General features: G+C 37.7%; 1 protein-coding gene across 1 annotated transcript in view; it reads right to left on the bottom strand.

The window, feature by feature from the left end:
* Window positions 1-4,826: 4,826 nt before the first annotated feature.
* The window catches only part of GALNT5 (polypeptide N-acetylgalactosaminyltransferase 5), a 37,223-nt gene continuing 20,694 nt past the window's right edge, over window positions 4,827-21,355 (bottom strand). Inside the window, 7 exon segments of the mRNA XM_036858258.1 lie at window positions 4,827-5,130; window positions 8,686-8,847; window positions 11,630-11,710; window positions 16,168-16,491; window positions 17,495-17,612; window positions 19,696-19,815; window positions 20,443-20,578. Of these exon segments, the coding sequence (XP_036714153.1) occupies window positions 4,990-5,130; window positions 8,686-8,847; window positions 11,630-11,710; window positions 16,168-16,491; window positions 17,495-17,612; window positions 19,696-19,815; window positions 20,443-20,578 (1,082 nt within the window). The 3' untranslated portion in view covers window positions 4,827-4,989.

Genomic DNA, 21,355 nt, shown 5'->3' with positions numbered 1-21,355 from the left:
TGCCAGCTTGGATGAGTTTGGGTTATGAATTTGGAAAGTAATTGAATTTTTACTTAGAAACTTAAAATTACATATTTGATTTCTTCTTTATAATAAATTTGGTTGGTCAGAGGCAGAAAAACTGGGTAACTAAAAATGTTCAAATTTATTCCAAATTCCTTTCTACTCCATAGTTTCAATCTAGTTTTTCCACTAACAAATATTTTTAGGTAATCAATAACAAATTCACAAATTTAACCTTTGCCTTCTCTTGTTTTTATGCCCAGCTCTTATAGCTAATATGTATAAAACTAGCAACATTTGGGCAGTTGTTTGAAGGAGAAGAATTAACGCATGTGCATAATCCTAAACTGAATAACAAGCATCCTGATAATTTAGGGTTTGGTTACTCCTTTCAGGTCTGGGAAAAAAATACCCAGAGTGAAAGTCTGTGTGAGATACTTTTGTCCAGAAGGCCAGATGCAGATGAAGCTATGCACTTAAGAGAGACTTAAAAATATCCCCAAACAGTTCTTAATTTTTCTTTGTTAGTTAAAACTCTTGGTTTTACTTTCTCTCAGTTCAAAGCATAAAATATAGAAACATACCCATAGCCATATATATATGTTTTCGTTTCAACAGCTAATATAAAGACTTTGTATAGATATTTATAACCAATATCCTTGAACTGGGAAAACCTATCAGTCAATAACAAAATAGAAAATCCCAGTTTTCAAAGAAATTATTTGTTACTTATTTGATGGCAACTGTTGTCATTAGAAACTCAGCATATTAGAAGTTGCTCTATTTGCTGGAAAATGAGATTTTTGTGTTTTTGCAAAGCAAAGATTCACATAAACTTGAAAAGAGACCCTAACTGTAGTGATAACTATTAGTTGACCCATTAGGTTGAAAACAGAGGCATTAAATCTTAGTGCGATGGTATTTTTTTCCTTTCTTTTAGGCACGGACACCACCAACACCTGAAATTCCATCCATTAAACCTCATCAGGAGTAGATAATACTTTACATGGCTTATTCAAACCTGACCATGGAATGGCTATTTGCCAAAAATAAATATTTTTGTACATTAACTGTGGTTAGTGTTCCTTTTCTCATTTCAAGGCATATTGGCTTGTAGCAATTGTTGAGTAAACTTATGCAAAGGTTGTTGTAAAAGCATTATGGTGACAATCTACACAGTGAAATGAAAGCTACACGACTTGGTTTTTGTCTTAAATTAAAGGACTCCAATTTTTCACTTTCCACTTCTGTTCAAATTGAGCAATTTGTCAGCTTTGATTAATGGTTGGGGGAACAAAGAGTTGGTAATATCATTCACAGAGAAGCAATCTCTCTATGTCCACGTCTCCCTCTCATACTTGTTCTAGGAAATGGAAAGGAATATGTCCTGCATGAAGTCAAGGAGATAGACCACTGCAAAGTGTATGAGGATAACTATCCTTAAGCCTACACTTCAGTTGTTTAACAGAGAGGGGCGCAGCCTCTATTTCCTGTCTGTACAACATGCAAGAGAGAGACCAAAGAGGTGTGACTCTATACCAAGGGATTTTAACTGAGCCCACCTGAGTTGTCTGTCCTACTTACAGAAGAAATAGAAAGAGGAGGAGAAGGAGGGGGAGGAGAAGGAGGAAGAGGAAGAGGAGGAGAAGAAGAAGAAGAGGAGGAAGAGGAGAAGAATCAAAGAATCACAGCAGCATGGTTTAGTGAAAGAGGCTCACTTCTTTTTTTTTTTTTTTTGAGCCCAATAGAATGGAATCTGGGTTTTAACTCTTACTAGTGGGGTGACTTTAGACAATCCCTCTCAGCCATCCTTGTCTGCATAATGAGGAGAATGAAACTCCCCTCACTGAGTTGCGCACAATAGTGAGATGGGGCACAAACAGTGCCTAGCACATAGTAGGTACTCAAAGGTACTTAGTCCCACTTCTTTTCTCTTTACTCCTTGTAATTTCCTTGTTTTTATCCAAGCTCTTGGGGCTTTCTTTTGAGACAGAATTTCTTTTCTGTGTTTGAATGTGAAAGTTAAAGATGTTACAACAAATAAAGATGGTACTATCTGGTGCACCTCAACTCCATTCTCTTGCATGAGAGACCCTTGAAAAGCATTCTAAGCCATTCATGAAATGAAGGTTGACTGGAAAAATTGAATTCCTATACACTATAACTAGTATCTTTGCTCCTCTACAGTTCCTAAGGCAATTCTAGAGGCAAGGTGTTAATATCTAAGAAAGTATTTCCAAATTACATTTCAAAGCTAATGATACATTGTGATCATGGCACATGGTGGTTTTTGCCCTTGTGAATGACAGTTGATTAAATGTTGGCAAGAAGAATTGAGCAAATTTGAGGCTGGTGATAAAACACAGTTGTATCAACAACAGCTGTGTAATCCTTCAAGAGAGTAAGGTAGAATCTCTGGGTAACTGTTGAAGACAAGAAAAGAACTGTGCAAGCTGGAAGGCTCAGAAGCACTCAGATGGTTTGGTAAATTAGTTTTTGATCAAATAAGTCCTGTAAAATATTATCCACTATGTTTGTGTTCAAGGTAACAAGATGCAGAGACATTTTTTTAAGAAAAGGCAATAACTTAAGCTAATCCAGGGAAAACTCTGAAGTCCCCAAGAACAGAGCCCCCTATTGAAGAACTTGGGGCTAATTAAGACCCTAATGTGTCCCAGCCAAGGGTTTATCTTTAGAAGTATCAGAAGACCTAGAGGCATTTATACTTTTATAAAGGTCTTCTGAAAACAAAAATTCGAGGGCAATGTTTAAAAGAATGTTGGTAGTCGATTTCACAATTAGTCAATACTCTTACAGTTAGGTCCATCAGATTTCTAACTACTGCTTAGTTCCTTGCTTCTAAGAGTAGTTGAGCAAAAACATGGTAAAATCTGTTTTAAAAATTCTACCCAAGAACAAATATGTGATGTATGAAAACAGTTCTTTGTTATATTGATAATATGGATCCAAATATAGCTTCACATAATAAGTATGTCAAGGTAAAGCCAGGAAGAGCATACATTGAACAGACCACAGAAGGTTCTTTTGAGCAAAAACATTCAAATTTCTTCAGCTGGTATACCCACAGGTAAGTGTATCCAAAACATAATTCATCTTTTTGTGAACAGAGTTGACATTGTTGGTGGAAACTCTTTTTGAATAAAAAGAGATTCTTTACACTGGCAGAAAACCTTTCAACATTTTTCATTTACACAAAGCATTGCATGAGGCATCCAGCATATTTAGTTTGGTCGGCAACTCAATTAGTCCTTTGGCAACTGACTTGTGTTTTATCCCTCACATGGCTCTGTTTTGAAAATAATTGTCTCATTTTCTAGTCATTTTCTTATCTCATCTACAATGTCAATTATTTACATAAAACATCTTAAATATGTTGCAAATACGTAAAACCATTTCCCCTTCCAACTCTTAGTTATTGCTTTGCTTTTGCATAATTAATTGGGAGTTAAACTTTAAACAGGAAATCAGAAGTAAAGATGCCCAGTTTTACCACCAGCTCAACAGCACAGGTTTGTTTGTTTGTTTGTTTATTTTAATATTAACAAGAATATAGCATGATTGACCTCCAGAGACCCAACCCTAACAAAAAAATTTATGTATATCTTTCTTCTAATCCTGATTCTCTCACTAACTGGCCTGGGATTTTTGGACAGGCCAGTTTCCTTACCAAAATGAATGCAAAGGATATTAGGATTTCTAAGATATCTTCCGGTATGCCTAAGTATTGTCATACCTAAGATTATGTGCTCAATTTGGATCAAAGAAATATTGGAATTTTCCCCAAATTTATCAGTGTTATCTTTAGGTCCACATCTAGGACTTTGTTCTTTTCTCCCCCCCATAGAGGTGCCAGATCCCCTTCCGTTTTTGGACAAGTCTTGGACAATTTTTTCTTAACTCTCTTCCTAACTGTATTTAACTCATTCTCTTCCCCTTTCTTTATGTTTCCCCTACTTTATTTCTACCTTGAAATATTTTAGAGCCCATTTTTAGCATTCTTCATCCCTGTGAATGCTGCTGAATCTAAAGTAGTATTTTCACATAAAAGAACTTTAATATTTTTCCGTGCTCTATTTCTGCTTTATTCATTTCAACTCCTCTTATTTGGTCCTACATTAGAGTAGGTTCAATGATTAAATGTATTTTTGATTACTGCGGTGTGCTGTGACCCAGCCTCTATTTCTTTGCATTTTTTTCTTTCTTTTTTAATATCCACATGAGTCTAGAAGTTACTAGTATGGCCATTTTCTGAAGTGCAATTTAAAAGCACAGAATGAATGGAAACAACATCCATGTCTAGAATTGAATAAGCATTTGACTTCCTCACTTAAAGTTTTTCCACTGACTCAGATTGGGAAAAACATTATGCAGTCATCTAGATCAAAACCCTGCCATCAAGGAGTATTATATCAATACTATTTCAAACTGTTAGGTGAACATGCATGTAGTTGGGAGGGATTTCACCAAGGTGAAAGCTGTGTGTTTCTGAGGTCTTTTAGCCTAGGAACTCAAGTAATTTTCTTCCTTTCTTTTATTTTCTTTGATGAAAAAATAGCAAATAAAGGATCAGGTTCTCACTGATTATACCTACTTGTGGACCAAAAGAGCTGGTTATGATCAAACTCAGCCTTCATGAGTATCATTGTGCTTCTCCAAGCACTTCCGTCTTCTTTTTCCAGTTACCTGTTAGATGGCATGTGGAAACTTGAAGGCTTTGTTCCAGCACAGGGTGGAAAGCAGGCAATTCAAAAGCCCATCTAGTGCTGAAGAAGGACTCCAGTCTAATGTTGGACTGTTTCCCTGAGTTAACTTTTGGTATCTCAAATATTGTGATTTTTAAAAAATCTTCCATTCAAATGTTATTAATTTTGAAAATTTTGAACTAGCATGGAGAAATAGTCACCAAGTTCATTGTCATAGTCACAGTGTCTAATAGATTTACTAGATAAAGACATCAGTTCCTCCTCAGTCTTCATAATATTTTTCAAATTTCCACTTTTGATATGGCTTCACTGGGTCACAAGCAGCAACTTTCAGGGTCTTCTGAGAAAAATTTCCTTCTAAGCATAACAACTGGTGATAGTTTCCAAAAACAATGTGATTCACCTGGAGGGAAACAGGATCTGAGAATGAGCCACAGACTGAATTTGACAATTGTGATGTAAGAAAATGAAAACCAATAAAAAATTAGGTAATTACATTTTTGATCTTTCAGGAATTCTCCTGAACAAAATTAATAACATAAACACAGGTTTTAGGCAGTATTAAGTTTGTCTTTATCTCAAACTAAGTTCTCACATTCTCCAAGCTACAAGACTTTTAATTCTTCATGAGGCAAAAGATGAATTTTCTGATGATATGGCTGATAACTATATCATTTAAAGGAAATAATTCCAGATGGCATTTACTATATTTGATCGCTGGCTGCCTCACTGCTGGTAGTAAGAAAAAATACACACCATTATAAAAAGTGTGTTAGTTAATTTCTTAAGTCTGTGACTTAGAATGCAAATTTGGAATAAAAAGTGCTAGAAATGATGTATTTTATTTATGAACTTCCTATCATGATCTCTGAGAGTACATAATGCCTGATGTCCAGAAAGTCCAGACGTGATTAGAGAAAGTCATAGGTATTTCAGAGGTTCTATTATTGCTTAATATTTATTGAATGTCCTAGAAATGGTCAATAACCTACTTAGAACTTGCTCATGGGTTTATAATTTTTTCACTTACCAATCCTCTCAATTACCCATGACTGTGACAAAGATCATTCTAATTATATATATATATATATTTAATTTTATATATTATATATATATATATATATATATATATATATATATGTTGTTTTGAAATGCTTTAAAAATTTATCAAACGGGAGTGACTTCATAATAATTTATTTTAGAGATGCTCTTACAAAAACAATGTCACCCTTGTAGGATTTTGGGAATATGATGTTTGAGTATGCTCAAGGTTTTGTAAAAGAGATAACATTGAGAAGATCACTCTGGATTATCTACAATGTTCTGCTAGTGGGTTGTAACTAAATAACTTGTCCCCAACAAAAGACACAATGTGGAAACCAGTATTGGAGGGGCATTCTATATCCAAATCCTAGATGCCACCTGTGAGACTTTTCCTTTTAGGTGGCCACAGTTCACAGCATTTGAGGAGGGCTGACCTAGAGGGCACCTATTAAATGCAGATTCAGAAATGTATAATTTTAATAGCTCACTGGTATCCGGGGTCAAACTCACTATCACCCTTCCGCCTTCCATGAAGCTCTCAATGCCTAATGCTTTCTAAAAGAAGAGACATGTTCCTGTTATTCATAGTCTTATTCTCCATTTCTTTTGTTTTTTAAGACTTATACATCTTGGGGGACCTAGGAGGTTTAGTAGGAAAACTACCAAAATACTGAAAAAAGAAGAAAGATAATTGTCAAGATATTCATCTCCATGACATCTAGCATCATGAAAAGGGGAACCCAAGGCAGAAGGCAGCTATGTAACATGTTACAAAGGCATAGGCACAAACAAGGTAGGGGAACAGCTTTCTAATTTTTGCCAGCTTAATTAAATTACCTTATTTACAAATTGGCTTACCGTTAAGGAGACCAGTGTTGGGCTTATACAAAAATCAGCGAATAAAGGCCTAAGTTCTCAGTGGGCCCAATCCAGTTTATAAGTAAGCCCTATGTAATTTAAGGACTGTCAGCTCCTAAATATTTTCTCACTAGCCTAATATCTTTTCTGATAACAGATTCACTTCTGAAGATGAGAAATGTATTCTTTTTCTCATTCTCAATCTCAATCTTTCCCCCTCTCTCCCTCCCTCCCTCCCTCCCTATCTATCTATCTATCTATCTATCTATCTATATCTATCTATCTATCTATCCATCTACCTATCTCTCTCTCTCTCTCTCTCTCTCTATCGCTCCTCTTTGGCACAGGGTTAAGAAAGCAGAAGGTAAGAAGTAATTTAATCAATATGTGTTTACAGATTTTCTTAACACTATGCAACGTGAAATCAGCAGCTCACACACTGGTAATTCCTAATTTTTCTGAATAACTCAATAATAACCATCATCACTAAAAAGAAAAAAATATTGTCCAGAAGGAACTGAATTATAACAGGGATGATCTATAGAAAGAAACATTGGAGGAGGTGTTGCTTAGGTCCTAATTTTGATCCTGAGCAGGAAGAAAAATGTCATGAAGAGAACAGTCACTGGCTGTGACATCAAAAAGAATGGAGGCGCTCCAAAGAAAAAAGTGTGCTTACTTTGGGGTTCATCCCTGAGCAAAATGATGGTCTCGCATACTCAATGCATTCAGTGGATTTGGTGGTTACCTGCTAGTGAGATAGCAGAAAATTTGAGAAGGCAGGCTTGAAATTATTCCTGCCACTCCAAGATCCTACACCAAAGCTTATGACTTTGTGTCCTATTAAAATATAATTGGGGAAAACAGAAGACTTTGAGAGTGAATAGGATAGAGCACAGATGTTCTGGTAAATATTCACAAATGGACCTCTGGTAAAACATCCCCGATTTGTAGTGTGAAATAAAATTCATAGTTATGGCAAGACAAGAAAAATTTAAACGTAAACATTCTTCTCTGCCCTTTGGCCTCCCCTCTCCCCCATCTATGCATTGTGTCTCCGCATTATGCATTGACCAAACCTCCCCCATCAGCAGGAATACCTGCTCAACCATACACAACAACATTCTTCTAGCATCAACAGCTCCTTAAAAGAGAACAGTCCTTCCTGATCTTGTGAAGGGTCACATGACCCACCATGATGGCACTTAAATCTGGATTGTGTAAACTGTCAATAATTCGTTATTTACTGTGCAGCCCTGTGTCTCAAAAAACTTATATAAACTGTGTCTTGACTTCTAACAGGCAGAACAGTTCTCAGAGCTTTCTGAGATGCTCTTTCCGGGTTATAATCCTCAAATTTGGCATGAATAAAGTTTTCCAATTCCTTCTTAGATCGACTGGTTAATTTTTCGTCAACAGTAGCATGGGTATAAATACTTGCATCACGGCTGGTTTCAAGTTACCAGTGTGACATTGCTGAACGTGAAGTTGGCAAGAGCTGCACACAGGCAGCTCCCCCAGGCTGGTTGGGAGCTGGTTCCAGCACCCGCTCAGAGCCTAGGCCTCTGGGAACCAGAGGGCATGAGAAAGTCTCTCTACGTGGAAAGGAGGCAGGATGCAGAATCAGGTTCACGCTAAGTGCAGGGCTTGTGCGAAGCACACTGCTTCTCGCTTTTCCCATATACTGTCCCTGTAAACTTTCCTGGTAACCAGTGAGAACCAATTCTAGCCTATAAGGCTTCCTTTTGGCATTGTTAGTTGACTGAAGCAAACGACTTTTAGAAACAAAGATGACAATAGCAATATAACCAAAAGAACCCGGTGACTGTTCTATTTAAAATAGCTGATTTGAAATAAATTTTGTGAAAAGAATAAAAAACGGCTCAACAATTTATAGAAAATATCTGTTTATCTCTCTGTATGAACTTTCACACTGTCTCTATTGTCCCAAACACATTTAAGGCTTCTGATTGAGGAAGCTGACAATGAGGGTTTTATGCCCCATTTAATTGAAAGTTGGATTTGTGGTAAGCAAGAGGTGCAAATATTTTCTTACCAGCTCTGGATGAAAGACGGATGTTGATTTATGCAGCCATTTTAGCCCTTTGTTTCTGTTATCACAAGGGTGCAGCCTCAGGGCTCCGTTATCAGGGAAGGGAGCTAAGCACCATTCTCCTTGTTTAATAAGTCTTAACCAGGTGTAATTAAATTGTTGAAGCTGTAAGTGAAATGAATAAGAAGGTGACTTCCAACCGCACACACAAGTAGCAGCTTTGTCAAACGTTTTTGTTAGCGATGCTTAAGAATATAGGCACTCTAGTCCGATGTTTTGTGTTCAAATCCTGGTGTTGCCACTTTCAATTCTGATCATGTGGGCCATATTATTTATCCTGTCTAATCTCATTTTTATCATTTTTATGTTGGATGGCTATAGTGTCTATCTCAAAACCTTGGGGTAATTACTCTCAAGTGTTGAGCACACAGTAAGGCCTCAATAAGTGTTAGTTGCAATAATAAAAAAGTATTCAGTACAATTAGTACGTATCTGCGAATGGATGTCATTTTAGGTGTTCTGAATGCCAGACTACTCTGGTGCTTGAAGTATTGGAACATTCAAACCACCACGTGATTTGGGCCCCTGGCCATTGGGGCTACAGGGAGATCCAAGTCACAGCCCTAAATTACTTTGATGGGAATTATTATGTTTCTTTTTTTTTTAAGACTAGACAATTGGACTCCTAGAGGCTTTGTTCTATTATAGGAAAGGTTAAAAATCTTTCTTTGCTGGTAGCATAAGGAATCACCAGTTTGCTACTGTGTCAGCAGCCCCCAGTTCACAGGAACGGCTCTTGGAGATGTCCAATTTGGGGGAGTCGCCACTGTATGTCTAAAATAAATACTGTTTTAGGTAATGGAACCATGTCTTTAATTTTTATAAATATTTCTCTCCAGTTTTCTTACAACCTAGTACTATCTGCCTGGTCAATATCCTCTAAATGTCTAGGTGTGTGGGAAATTTGTTGTTTTGCACCAATGTAAACATATTTTAAGAAAATAGACTGCTGGTAAAATCTATCTAAATACTTTTATCTAATGAATCATTTGTAATGTAACTGAGATTTAACTTAGATTATCAAGTATGTTATTGTGTTAGAACTCTCCATTCAAAGGGTAGTACCTGGACCAAAATTAGCATCTCCTGGGAGCTACTTAGAAACGCTGAATCTCAGTCCCCACTATGGACCTATTAAATCAGAATCTGCATTGTAACAAACTCCCCAGGTGATCTGAGCGCACATTAAATTTGAGAAGCACGAACATGTCATAATACAAGGATTTATGTGGCTACTAGGAGAAGCTAACTCTTACCTTGAAAAGGGACATTTCAACTGGTAGAAAAGTTAATAACTAAGGAGACGTTTTAAGTAAGGTGACGGATAGGGCTTGATGGTTCAATCCTAGGGTTTTATTCCTTTTGAGCTTTCTTGGATGAATGCTACAGTCACTGGCTTAATATTAAGCCTCATTAATTCTGCTAAAAATAAGTTAACTTCCTCCATGTTCCTTTACTTTTTATTACTCAAACCAACCAAAAGAAGCAGAAGCTAAAAATGAGTAACAAGACAAAAAAGAAGATGGGCGTTTGTGAAAAGCAAGGGCTCCATGATTCATACTTTTTGTCTCCTAGCATCCCTTCGAGAGACTTAGTAGTTATTGAGAACTTGGGTTTTCAGATAAAATACTGGTTAATCAGACACAGAAAGTCACTACAATGATGAGTCTTGAAGGACTGCATTAGTTAATATTTTACTTTCACATAATTTGGACTGCTTATGGTTTTGTTTTACAATTTACTACTTTATTTCCTCTTTGAATTGTTAATACGTGAAAATTACTTCTTTCAATTGATTTTTGACACTTTTCTCTTTCCTCTGTCTCCTCTTTCCTAATTAAGAACGAATTCCATTAGCTTCGAGTTTACAATCCATAGCTGAATTATAGCAGCTTTGAATTAAGAGGTAGAGATGGGATGTGCTTGAAAATACAAGCAATACCTCTAAGTCAAAGCAAAGGAGTAAGTCCTGGCGAGCCTAGATTCTCATCACAAAAAATTTCTCTATCAAAGAATTACCTGCAATTTTAGGGGGTGAGTTCAACTCCTGAACGTATGTTCCTGTGAGTCCTATTTGGTACCCAAACTGATAACTGTCCCCGCAGAATGAGTTGGTAGGAAACATATGTTGAAGAGGGAGGTGCCATCACTCAGAGCTCATCTCCAGCCCTGCAGAGTCCTTGCTCTGTTCTCCCTGGCCCTACTCCCTCCCCTAAATATTGTGCCCTGAGCTTGTTGAAATTTTGATTAGAGTTTTCCACCATGGATCATGAATTGTGCAATTTGTATTACTCCCTTAAGATGTAGGATAACGGCTGTGTGTGTGTGGGAGGGGTGGAATCAGAGAATAAAATTGCTCCATTAGATTAATTATTTAAAAATATATACCATCTTTATTTTCTTTATCATTTTTGTCTTTATATGTAATGAGTTACTTTTCTCATTTTTGTCTTTATTATTATAGCAGTGAAAATTTGTGGAGCAGCAAATGTTAGATATTGTTTTACAGGCTTCATATGTGTTATCTAATTCCATCCTCACACCAGCTTTGGAGTAGGCACTATTATCACTGCCGTTTACCTAAGGGTTAAGAAATTTACAGTTGACCCATTTTTTACAAGTGATGGAACCAGAACTGAGTCCCTGGTGGATTGACTACAGTATCCACCTTTATTCCCTCAGTCACTGTCTTTTACATTTAGAAGTGGACCCTGTTGTCACCAACCCTATCATTACACAGAAATGTAGAAACTAATTATTGTTTCTGTAGGCGAAAATGAATTTCTCAGGTGAATGATGAATATGTCATACTCTGCACCTATCAACTACACCTGCACCTACTATCAACTGTACCTACCATGAGAGAAAAAACCCCAGCTCAGCGTACCTTGCTGCTCCCATCACAGTCTTCCAGAATGGCTGTGGTGTTCTTGATGGAAATGCATTTACCCAAGGCCTCATTAATAAGCTAGGAAGCAAAATATAAAACATGCGTTAAGAAAAAATATTTTAAAGTAGAACAAGACATTCAGAAAACACAGAACATAAAACTATAATAGGGTTAAAAGATAGTTAAGTTAATAGCATTACTTAGCACTATACAATTTTATTGGTTGCTATCTCTAACAGAGACGTAATGTAATCTTGCTAAAGTACAGCTTCAATCTGTCAATTTAGGCCTGTGATTCAGCCACAGAGCCAACAGAGGCTCTTAATTAACCCTTGCCTGGAATGCTAAATAGGAAAGGAGAAAAAGGTGGCATGAAAAGTAGTTATTTTCTTGTCTCAAGTTTGTCTGATGCATATATTAAAAGTCAATGCACATACTTGCAATTTAATCAAACCAGCGGTTATGGGCCCTGTTCACTGGCTGACCCCTCCAAGCTATTTGACTGCTTAGGCACTGAATCATAGATAAATTGAGTCCTTCAAAAACAGCAGATTCCAGCTGACTCCCAGTCAGAATCTTCCTAATGACTCAGGCAAGCTACAATTCATTACAGGGAAGTCATGCAAATTAATACAGAGCCAAGCTTAAAGGCACTTCCTGGCAGGCCCCCAGGTTTTTAATGGATTTCTAAGGTCCCGTATGGAGGCAGCTTTCTATAAGTCACCATTTAATGTGGAAAAATATTGATTCCCTTGCTCCCTTTGACATTCTGGGCAGGTCTAACGAGATGGTGGGTTAATAGCACAATTTGGACTTCTCAGATATCTAGAAGAGCTGTGTAGAGCTAAGTGCCTACACTCAGGGAAGCCCCCTGTGCTGGGAAGTGGGGAGGTCTTTGTTGCCAGGGACACTATCTGTGTCCTTTCTGTTCCAGGGCACCTAACAAAGAGCTCTAACCCTGGAGCGCTGCAGGACGCAGGCTATGTAGCTCACAGAGTTGCCAGACTTCACAACCCAGGTGCTCAGTGGGTTGGTTCTCATTTTTACATGCATAACTTTTCTTGCAAGAAAGGTAAGGGGCATCTTTAGGGTCCAGAAAGTGCAGAAAAAAATGTAAAAACAAGAGGGAAAATTGCAAATACTGGCAAGCAGGGGACCGATAGTGAGCATGGATAAGCCAGAGTTGGAACTGAGGTCTTCCACACATAAGGGAAAGCTAAAAAGTTAGACTCTCAGTGGAATGGTGTACTGGGAAAAAACAATTTACCCATTAGCACAGGGGGACAAAGGGGAAGCTAGGTTCTCCCATGGGAATCTGAAACCTTACCTCAACCTTCATTTTGGTTTGAGATGCACACTTACACCACTAGCATTGGCTAGGAAGACGGCTAGAACCCTCAAAGCACAAAAATAAACATCAAAATCTAGCAGTTTTGTTACTTCTGGGGTGACTGGTAAGCAAAACATTTCTAGAAGAATCTCCATCAGAAATCCTCAAAGGAAGCTCTATTCACAATTTAAATTGTGAATAGACAATGACAAATTTGGGAGGAGACAACCCATCATTAGTAAGCGGGAGCAGTCAGAACTTACAGAAGGAATCCACCACCATGAACTTCAGAGAAAGGGTTAATAAATAGAAGTGCACGGAGGTAGAATAATCCTGGAGTGGAAAGAAAGGAAAAGCTGTCCCAATTGCTCTCTGGATCTTAACAGAAATAAATATAAACTCCTGTACTTGTAGATTATGCAGAAAATATCTTATCTTCAAATGAATTTGGAAAACTCTGGCTTCAGTACAGTTGAACAGGTTGCCTTACTCCAGAACTTCTCAGAACCTTCGGTACTGAGTGCAGGTTAATGTTTAGCTCACGGCTCTGAAAGGCAATGTGGTATGAGAGTTTGCCAAATACATTTGACCACGGAATCCTATTTCTGACTGCACAACTAATAACTTCGCTCAGAACAGTGTTTGGGAACCCCTGGTTTTATTGATTTCTTTGTATTTATTTCTCACAATCCCTTCTTCCAAGCACTGAAAGGCTTAGAAAGAGAGAAAACTTTTCTATCCCTTGCCTCCCCTCTCCCACTTCATATGAAGATCTGTTTCCCTTCCCTTCTTTTGGAAATTACTGGAGAAACCGCTTTCCTTCATATAGGAATGGTCTATGAAGTGCTAAGGAATTGTTATTCTTTATCTCATTATGAATAGTTTTGAAAACTGGTTTTTTACTTTTCATTTTTTAAAAATTATATCCATGCTTTTATTGTAAACCATGTCAATCTTTTTTTTTAATTAGGAAGGACACAAATTTTAAATTACCCATTTTGAATTATTTCGTTTCCAATTTAGGAGGTGGGAGTTCCCTATGGTTTATCTCAGAATTGGTAAACACTAGGCTAGAAGCTGTTTGCTGAGTTTTATCCAATATGAATACGAATTATTGGTGAGGTTCTTTTACTTTATTATTTTCAAATATTTTTGGCTCAGTGAGAAAAGATTTGTTCTTATTTTTAAAAAGTCAAACTTTCCTAAGTGTGTAGGTTGAAAGAAGGGAAATATGGAGCAAGTAAAAAAAAGCTGTGGATTTTATTTTCTTGGAACTTTACACGATTATCTATCCAAAATAATGATCTAGTTAATCTTACTCTGAACTGCCTGGAGAAAGGTTTTTTGTTTTTTGTTTTTTTTAATAGTAATAATACTCCCTACTGGTTGCTTCAGAAGGGAGCAAATGTCATTTTATTAAAATTTGTCTAAGGAAGGCAGCAAATAGGGAGGAAAATAGAAAGAATTTGTTAAAATCATTTAAAAAATATTTTCCGCATTTTGTTGTATTAAAGCTCAGGCATCAGCAGAAGGCTGTTTCATTAGGAGAGCTCTTCAAAAATATCGTGGGAACTATTATACAAGCTGGCCTCAAAGAGGAGCAAAAGATAGTTTTTTAGTTCCCTCTTGTGGTTAAAGTTTAGTAATGCTCTTGCTGAGATTCTGTGTTGTTAGGACAGGAAAAAATTACTACGGTGAGAATTTCTTTTTATTTTATCCTCCTCAGGAAATAGAGTCTTAAAAATGTAAATTTATTTTACAAGCATATTATTTGAACAGTGTATAAACCCAGGTTATTCTTCCTAATGAGTTATCTAAGATAAAATATCAGGTTGAACAATCTGAAGTAGCGACTATTGCATTTTGAACTACAAAGGTGGCAATTATGTCGTACACAAACAGGTTGCATATACTTATTTGTCAGTTGAATTTTATAAAGGCAGAACAAATTCTCAGACTGGTTTCCTCTCTTTCTCACTTTTCTGGGATCTCCTTTATATCATCAAGGGGAATGGCCTTACTAAGTGTCCTTGTCATCAGGAGATTTCCTAAGCAGAGAAAGGCTGGATTTGTACAATCCACTTTCTAGGGAGAAATGAAAAAATATGACCTAAAAAGAGATTAAAAATTTGCATTACTGGAGAAGACCTCTAGGTCAAGGCTTGACTAACCATCTCTAAACCCAGTCTATGGTAAGTGTTCTCATATCTTGTCATCCTCTTCAAATTAAGCCTTGCTCCTAGAATGGTTTTGAAATGGCTTTTTTTTTGTTTTCTTTTTTTTTTTTTTTTTAGAGTTTCTCTCCTTCCTTGACTTTTACTTAGCTTTGAACTCTATCCAACCTATCAAGTTTGGCTTCTTTCCTTTTGGTATGTTATCTTGTGCCCTGGAATTTTCCCTGCTATTGTCTGACAATTTCTGTTATTTTCAATCCCTCTTTGAAATCTCTAAAATGTTAATTAAATCACATCATCCCATTGCTTAACCCTACTCAGCAACTTCCAATTACATTCTGAAGAAAGAAAGAGAGAGAGAGAGAGAGAAAATCCTTACTCTGCCCACAAGGACCTGTGTGATGCATCTCCTTCCTCTCTCTTCACCTTCATCTCCTTCCCTCCTTCACACCCTGATAACAACATCCATCTTCTTTCCAGTTCTTGAAATCCTCAAACTTTCACCCGTCTTAGAGTTTTTGCACAAAGGGCATCCTCTGCCCACGGCTCTCTTCTTTACAGCTTGGCCAGCGCTTGGTCTTTCAGGCCTGGCCTTCAATATCCCACAGAGTTGACTACTCTAAGAATAATTCATGACTTGTGGCCAGTTCCCTAAATAAAAGCTATTATATTTTTTTATTTACAGTTTACTGGCTTATTTGTTTATTATCTTTCTATCCTACCCAACTTTAAGCTCCACAGAGAAGGGATCAAGTCTACTTCATTCATCACCCTACAATCCAGTTCTGAAATACTGCCTGGTTTCTTGACACTCAGTACGTGTTCGCTGAATGAATCAATGAACATGGCCGCCTGGAAGCCTTCCTCAAGTTTACCCAATGTATGTAGTCCTCAACCACGCTTGGTCTCCTCTGCACTCATATTTGGTGTTTATTTATAACGTAATAATTCATTCTTCCCCATGCATTTTCAAAAGGGTTTTTGCATTGTCTTTTTACGAAGTCAGATTTTAAATGGCTGCTTGAACTTACCACACCACTTGCCCTCACTATGGGAGCCTTCAAGTCTGGAAAAACGTTCTCCAAGTACCACTTGAAGCTTTTGCATTTTAGTTTCTTTCGAAGTTCCCGCTGTTGGGTGAGGTTTCCGACGTCTAACCCTTGGTCTATGAGGTGGTCCCCGTGGCCGTAGAAGAGCTCCCTGTACTCATCGAGCCAGACCTCAGCCACCCTCACCAAGTTCCGCTCCACTGTCTTCATCCGGTCTTTGGGGAAGGAATACGGATTGTCATTTCGGAATATGTGGCCCACTCGGGAACAGGGGATGATCTCAATTTCGCCACCACACATCCACACCTGGAACAATTCGATGACACGCACCAATTATCCAGTGATTGTCCACAAATCATGGGCAATTAATGACAAGAAGACACCTGGCAACTTTTCCCCCCTGTTGAAGCACTGCTCTTCACTTCTAAAATCCTTTTCAACAGAAAATTAAACTCAACAGGTTTATTTAGTTTTGTATATTGCTGTGGACCATTTTAGGATTAGTAACATATATATTTTCTCTTTTCCTATCCTGTGCAAATCTTGTTTTTTTTTCTAAAAAAATCCTAACAGAATCCCAATGTATGAAATATGTAACATGAGTTCCTGCTTTAGTCAGATCAAGGAAAGGAATATCTATTTCCATTTTTTTCAATATCCCCTTCTCACATCTTGGAATGATCTGTATGACTTGTGGACACAGCTGAAGACAATTCTTCCTGATCAAGAGCTCAAAGTAATACCCCTGTTCCTATATACACCCCACTCCATAGGAAAGCAGGTGCTTTGGATGCTCTCCACTATTGCTGCTGCCACCGCTTTCTCAGATATGAATCAATGGTTATATAAATATCCAGAGTTATCTGAGACGTCCTAAGATGCTGTACTATCGCCTGTTGGTGGCCTTCCCTAGTGGCTCTTTTTATTCTTCTGTCACTTGTGCTCTCCAAGACAGCCCGTTACTAAATAATTTCATTATTTCTAATATATTAGAAAAACCTATGAGAGTAATTTTGTGTCAGGTGTGCATCCCACAGCATTCACATTGAATGGCAGACAGTTATTTCCCCCACATTCAGATGCAGAAACCATGTTGTGAAATATGAGGGAACGCCAATAAATTTCACAAGAGTTATTGATTCTTCCAAATTCAGTCTGGAATATGAAGACGTTAATCCAGAGGCCCTAATATTTCTGTGAAATTTCCTCCCAGAGGTAGTCACAAATCTGATTGTATTAGTAAAATGAAAGCATTTAAAAATGATAAACTCTTAATTGTAAAGAGAATTTGAGAAACACTTGGTGATACCTTGAAAGAGAGCTCCATATTTTCTCCACCCCAAACATCGAGCCCAGGATCGTATGTTCCAAGTTCAAAAAAGTAATTTTTATCAATAGAAAATAATCCACCTGCCATGACGGGGCATCTACAAAAAGAAAAGTTGTTTTTTTAATCTTGCATGTCATGGGAGCTCAACTTTTAGAGTGGGTTCCCTACTAGAAGGCATTTTAGAATATTTACCAAGTATGGGGAGGTCTTGAAAGAAGTCACAAATAGCATCTAAGTGACAAATTCCCTGGTTTATGTGGCAGAACTTGATTAGGGTCAGCAAAGATGGGGCCTGGAACTAGGATTCTTACTTGTCCTTTATGCCCTGACACAAATTCTCCAGAGATGTTATTTTTAATAACAGTTATTTAGTGCTGTTTAGGGAAGACCCGGCAGGCACTGTTGTAAGTGTTATATATGTATTAACTCAGGCCTCACAAAAATCCTGTATGTAACACTAAGAAACTACAACCCAGAAAAGGTAACAAAGTTTCCTAAGGTCACAGACTGGTAGGTTGTACATCTGGGGTTCAAATTTGGGTGGTCTGTCTTGACTCTATGATTTCTCCCCCGCTATACTGCCTCAACTGTACACAAACTTTACTGACAGCTTGTTATGTGGCAAACACTTTTTAAAGCACTTTATATATAGTATTATCTGATTTAACTCTCAAAACAATCCAAGAGGTAGCTACTTCTGTTAGTCTTAAAGTAAAAATGAGGAAACAGAGACTCAAAGAGGTTAAGAAACTTTTTTAAAGTCACCACTAGTACCTAGTAGAGTTCAGATTTAAACCCCAAGGGTCTGACTCCAGAGCCTTCACTGCTGTTATTGGTCACGGGGAACGGAAACTACATTTGAGCCAGCAATTAGACAAGGCAGCCATCACTACCCATGGTGGTCACCACGGAGCCAGCTGAAAGCGGTTTGTGTGGAGAGCCTGCCTTGCTTTTAGGCTGTGCAGCAATCTCAAGGGTAAAGTAATCCCTCCTGCACACTTACCTCCCTTCCCCCACGATTGAAGTGCATATTCTATCTGTATCCCAAATGTCCTTCACAGACTACCCAGAATGTATTCCCTTTCTAACATTATGTTGAATATAATCTGAACTCAATCACTACATTGACCCTCAAAATGGGAGTCTGAAAAAGGCAAAGAGGTTCTTTAGGTGTAAGATCAGAGCAAGATTATTAAATCCAGGAAGATCTGTGTTTGAATCCCAGTTTCTTCTTTTAGAAGCTGTACGTCCCCAGGAAAATTACCTAACTCTCTTAAGTCTCGATTTCCTTATCTCTAATGGGAAAACCGCAACCTCTCTCCTAGGGTTATAGAGAGGTTGCACAGTGCTTAATAAATGGTCATACTCTTACTTCGCTTGCTAGGAGTAGCAGTTGTGAAAAGCCTCACATTTGGCAGGACATGAGGCGTGTTTTTCTGAGGGGTAAGTTCAGGAAAAAGATGCTGCAATGCACAGGCTGGGCTTGGGCTTTCTTTTGGGACTTACTGGCTTATGTCTGCTCAAGTTGTCTCTCCAACAGGGAAAGCTTCAGGGCTCCCCCTGCTCTGCTTGAGGCTGGCTGAGCGCTCGTCCTGCAGGTCTAGACTTTGGGGGAAGTGATAGGAAGCTCCCACCACTTTGGCTTCAGGTCTAAGCTGTGTTCTTCAATCCAGTTTCTCCAGCAATAAAGCCCCAATGATAATTCGCATCCCGCTTCTGTGTCTATTTCTCAATTTATTCACAGAATTTGGCACCCCTCCCATAGAAAGTACAGGACTAGACTCAAAAAGAATTAGAATGATATCTCTATTACTATTATTTACTCTTAATGTTTACCCATGTGGACTTTAATATTCTGTGTGTTTATAGAGCATTTATGCAGCACAGTTAAGTGGCTTATATTTCTTAGTTTGCAAATCCCGGAGAACAGGAGTAGTGTTTGTGAAGTTCTCTGGTTCAGGGCTGAATAGGGTGCAATTGCCCACTGAAAAGGTGAGTTTTGGTTGGGGGAAACTAACTTCTCAGGAAAACTTTTTTTGCTTTTGGTCATTTATTGGCTAGAACTGTAATTCTTGGTGTTCTATAGACTGACAGCATATACTTGTTTTGTGGAATTGCTTCCTATGCCTTTATAAAAAAGATACATGACTCCTTCCTAATCTTAAGTTTCACACACTTACCTTATTATATCAGTTTCTTTAATTTTGTTTCTTGCAACAACGTCTGGAGGAATTGTTCTCCAACCAAAGTTCATTGGCCACACAAAGATGCCTCTTTGAAAGTTGTCCACTGTCATGTAACTAGTTCAGGAAAAAAAACCAAAGTGCTACCTGAGATCATACACATACACTTAATCACCCCGACATCATGTCTTGTGCAGGTGAATGAAACAAGTGCTTATGCAGATGATTTTAGATCATCACAAACTTTTTAACGACGTTTCAATAAAATGTATGAGTATAATTTGCATCAGTGACTAACTGGCTGGATTGCTCACTTTTAACTTACACTTCTCTTTTAATAATGTTCTGGCCATTTTTGAGGAAAAAAACCCCACTTAGGAATATATATGTGTACGTGTACATATATATATATATATATGTATACATACAGATACCACAAAAAGAAAAACTAATCTTAAGGAAAATAAATATTTTGGGGTTCAGCTGAATAGAAAGAGGAAAGACCTGAACAATGAGTATTAGTATTTATTGGCATTAAGGGTTAAGAATTTGTGATGATCAAATAAACAATTGGATCGATCTGCTTTCATCTCAAGGTATCTATGATGTATTTCCATTTATTTAAACAGATAAATTGTGTATTACTTAGATTTGCGAAAATGTACATATTAGGAGTATGACCAGTACTTTCTGCTGCTGGTGAAAACTCACTTAGAAGTATCTTGTGGAATATGACAATATTACCTCATATCCTTATCATTGATGACTTCAATTACTGGACAGGCTACTTTCTTTCTACTTAAATAAACTCTTTCCAGAAGAGGTTCCAACCAGCCAACGTTACATTCCACGTGAGAATCTAAGAATGTCAACACGTCACCTACAGAGCCAGAAAAAAAAACAATTATTTGAAAATGCAATACACTGAATGTGTGTACTTCACGTTCAAAGGTCCTGGGGATTGATCCAGAAATGTGGTTGTAAAGGCAGTAGTCTTTTCTTCTCACTGAATTTCTTCCTTGTCTCTCTAATTTCATTCCATAATGAAATGAAAGAAATTTTGTTTCTAGCAGTCCCTTGGGGCAAGCATTATTTATGTTTGGAAAAAATTGATAAGCCACTTAGAATGGGGAGCCAAGGCTCTGAAGGGAATATTTAGTATTAAAGTTAGTTGCTTGTGTCCCTTCTAAGGAGGGTGGGTCCCATTAACTCTGGGGTGGAAGACTGGGACTTTTGTTTTGCAGAAGACAAGGAAGAGTTTGAGATTCCAAGTTTGGCCTTAGGAATGATGAAGAGGAAAAATCGCTCCACATTATAGGAGTGAAAAGGAATTAAAGTGGGGGAACTAGTAAGACTAGGAGGTAGTTTTAAAAGGGTTACGGAGGGGGGAATGGGGAGTTGTTTAATGGGTATAGAGTTTTAGTTTCACGAGATGAAAAGAGTGCTGGAGACTGGTTGCCCAACAGTGTGAATGTACTTCACAGTGAACTGTACATTTGAAAAATTGTCTGTCCTTGTTGAGCACAGACCCCCACTTCTACTTAGGTGACCAACTTAGGATACTGCTGCTAGCACCAATTAGTGCTAGAGCATTGTGCATAGAGTTCCTTGATGAATGTGGACCTGCTGCCCATTTAATTTCACAGAATGATTTATA

Source organism: Balaenoptera musculus, chromosome 7 (genome assembly GCF_009873245.2).
Source record: "Balaenoptera musculus isolate JJ_BM4_2016_0621 chromosome 7, mBalMus1.pri.v3, whole genome shotgun sequence".
NCBI classification, from domain to species: domain Eukaryota; kingdom Metazoa; phylum Chordata; class Mammalia; order Artiodactyla; family Balaenopteridae; genus Balaenoptera; species Balaenoptera musculus.
This window is presented reverse-complemented; position numbering and strand designations above follow the sequence as displayed.